At 41.9% G+C, this 2,721-nt stretch overlaps 1 protein-coding gene across 1 annotated transcript in view; it reads right to left on the reverse strand.

Annotated features, from left to right (window-relative positions):
- Positions 1-332, reverse strand: part of LOC105742699 (60S ribosomal protein L36a-like) — an 8,085-nt gene extending 7,753 nt beyond the window's left edge. The window contains exon 1 of the mRNA XM_012515507.1: positions 3-332. Within this exon, the coding sequence (XP_012370961.1) occupies positions 3-308 (306 nt within the window). The 5' untranslated portion in view covers positions 309-332. The remainder of the gene's footprint in view (positions 1-2) is intronic.
- Positions 333-2,721: the final 2,389 nt, after the last annotated feature.

A 2,721-nucleotide genomic window follows, 5' to 3' on the forward strand; every position in this document is an offset into this window, starting at 1 on the left:
ACTTGGCCCTTTCTTTTCTTATCTCCTCCCAGTTCAAAATGCTTGCATCTCTTAATAGCCAGCATTCTCTTAGATCTGCAGTTGGGCTCAACACACTCAAGCTTCAGGACAATCTTCTTTGTAGTTTTGGCCTTCTTCCGGAAAATTGGTTTAGTCTGCCCACCATAGCCACTCTGTTTCTTGTCATAACACTGCTTTCCCTGGGCATATAGAGAATCTTTGCCTTTCTTGTACTGTGTCACTTTGTGGGGTTGATGCTTGCCACACTTCTTACAGAAAGTTCGCCGGGTTTTGGGAACGTTCACCATGCTTGCAGACGCGCGAACGGCGAGGAAAGCCATATCTTTCTTTTATGCCTGTCTTAACTGCATGTCATATTTGTTTTCTCCACCTGGGAAGTTTTCTGTCATGACATTTGTGAACAGGTTTTTATATTTCCTATTATTTCATTGACTCCAATCAATCTTTATTCTTCTTTACCTCATCTAGCAGCTGCTGGGTTGATTTCTTATGGTGTCTTGCTATTTCTTTTCTGAGACCAGGTCAGCCCACCCTGGGGGTTGGGCTGGCATAGTATGTAGTCCCAGAGATCAAACCACAGTCCCTACGCACTTGCCTAGGCTCGCCTGTACAGGTGCTTTAGACCACTGAGCTTTCTCAGTATCCCTCCCTTGCTAGTTTTCTTTATCGCTTACCACAAGCCTGTCTTGTGTATCTGAGTGTCTGTCCTCACGTTGGCTTAATCTGGTGCAGATACTTTCAATGGAATTTTTATTGTCCTCATTATCTGCTTGAATCTGCCTTATGGATTTCATTTTTTCATATGCTGAACATTCATGGCTTCCATAATTTTCTTAGCTCCACGTGTGTGTGTGTGTGTGTGTGTGTGTGTGTATCTGCTCTAGAGTGACTGTGTATGGTTTTCACCATCTCTGCAGTTATCTGAGAAATCAGTTTTGATTTGATTTTTTTCTAGAGCTTCATTGAATTGCTTTGTTTTTACCACTTCAGTTGACGTGTTTTTTTTTGTTTTTTTGTTTTTTGTTTTTTTTTTTTTGGTCTTTTTTGATTTTACACTATTTTTTGGTTGAATTGTTTTCTAGGGAAGGATTGTTTTTTGTTTTTGGTGCTGAGGATTGAACCTAGGGCTTCACAGCTTGCTAGGCAAGCATTGTACTGCTGAGCCAAATTTCCAGCCCTTGTTTTTACCACTTCAGAGAGGCCAAGTGGGTAGTTTTCAGATCATCCCACCTCACTGGCCCCTGAGTTTGCCTTTGCTAAAGTGGATGTGTCGGGTTGCATCTTGTATAAGTATCTTCTCATTTTCTTTTCTGATTTTAGTTCAATTCCTGGGACAATGCTTATATATTATCTATGGTGAATTGCTTTAGTGGTAGCATTTAATTTTTAAAAATTTATTCACTTTTTCATTGTTTTTGTGGCCTTATCAGCCCACCCTCAGGGCAGGGCTGGTGTTGGATGTGGTGCTGGTGATTGAACTGTGGTTGCCTAAGATTGCCTAAGCAGGCGGTTCAGACCACTGAGCTATCTCTCTGGCCCTAGTGGTAGCATTTAGAAGCCATAGGAAGTGATTATTTCCTTAAGGTATCTGCCAGCTATGGATTGTTTCTCAGTTTTGTGTCTGTTGCAAGATCCTACCTGTTTAATTTTTAGGTATGAGAAGTTGCTGTGTGTTTGGCCCAGCCTCTGGTTCTTTGGTACTGTGGCAAAATATTTTCTGTGGTCCTTTGTCAGTTTCATTCTTGGACTACAAGAATAGCTATTTAGAACAGTTATTTCACTTTTTGCTAAAATGGTAACATCATCAATAACGGTAGCAACAATTATCACCTCAAAAATGACAAACTCAGGTATCGATTAATTGGTGATCTTTAATCATATGAACTATATTTGTAGTCATATAACAAAGTGCAAAATAGACCAGGAAATTACATGTAGCACATAAGTCCTTAAGAAGTCAATTTTACCCTCAGGGGCTAAAATTTAAAATGGTTTTGGGAGCAAATCAAGAAGTGGAAGAAGAGAAAGAGTTTAGAAGTAAGGCTGGAGAACAGAGGGAAATCATGCTGAGTGGGCAACTAGAACATAAGACTGGGGAGAAGAGTAAAGAAAGAGAGGAAAAGAAAAAGTGAACAGAACAGCAATCACAAGGAGGCTAGAAACCACATTCAGACTCAGATGAAAACAAGATCAAAGAATGAAGGAGAAATAACAACAAAATCAGAAATCAAAAAAGAAAACAAAATGACCATCACAACAACAGCAGCAACAACAACAAAGATAGAATTTTTTTAAAAAAGAAAAAAGGTTCCAGGTTTGAGTCTGCTAGCAGTGGTAGACGATGCATGGAGACATAGTCCTGAACCATGGTGATCTATGCCAGCAGGCCAGAAGCAGCTTCTAGGCAGGGTACTAGATCATGGCAGAGAGTCTGCACCTTCTAGCTGAGGCCAGACTCATTTGGCCTGCAGTCACACTCATGTGGCCTGCAGTGCACATTCCTCAGGCCTGAACTCAGCTTGGAGCTGTTCCACGGAGCCAGCAGTTACTCTGAGTTCTGAGCTCAGCCAGCCCCTCACTAAGATAGCTCCCGGCCAATTTCCGTCTCCTGTGGGATGACTGAGCCCTCAGCACTCACTACCAGGCGGTGCAGTCTTTCATGTCTGCTGCTCCCCTCCACTGCTCATCTCTCTGGGGAGG

The sequence above is a fragment of the Octodon degus genome, unplaced genomic scaffold, assembly GCF_000260255.1.
Source record: "Octodon degus isolate 3935 unplaced genomic scaffold, OctDeg1.0 scaffold00067, whole genome shotgun sequence".
In the NCBI taxonomy this organism is placed as follows: domain Eukaryota; kingdom Metazoa; phylum Chordata; class Mammalia; order Rodentia; family Octodontidae; genus Octodon; species Octodon degus.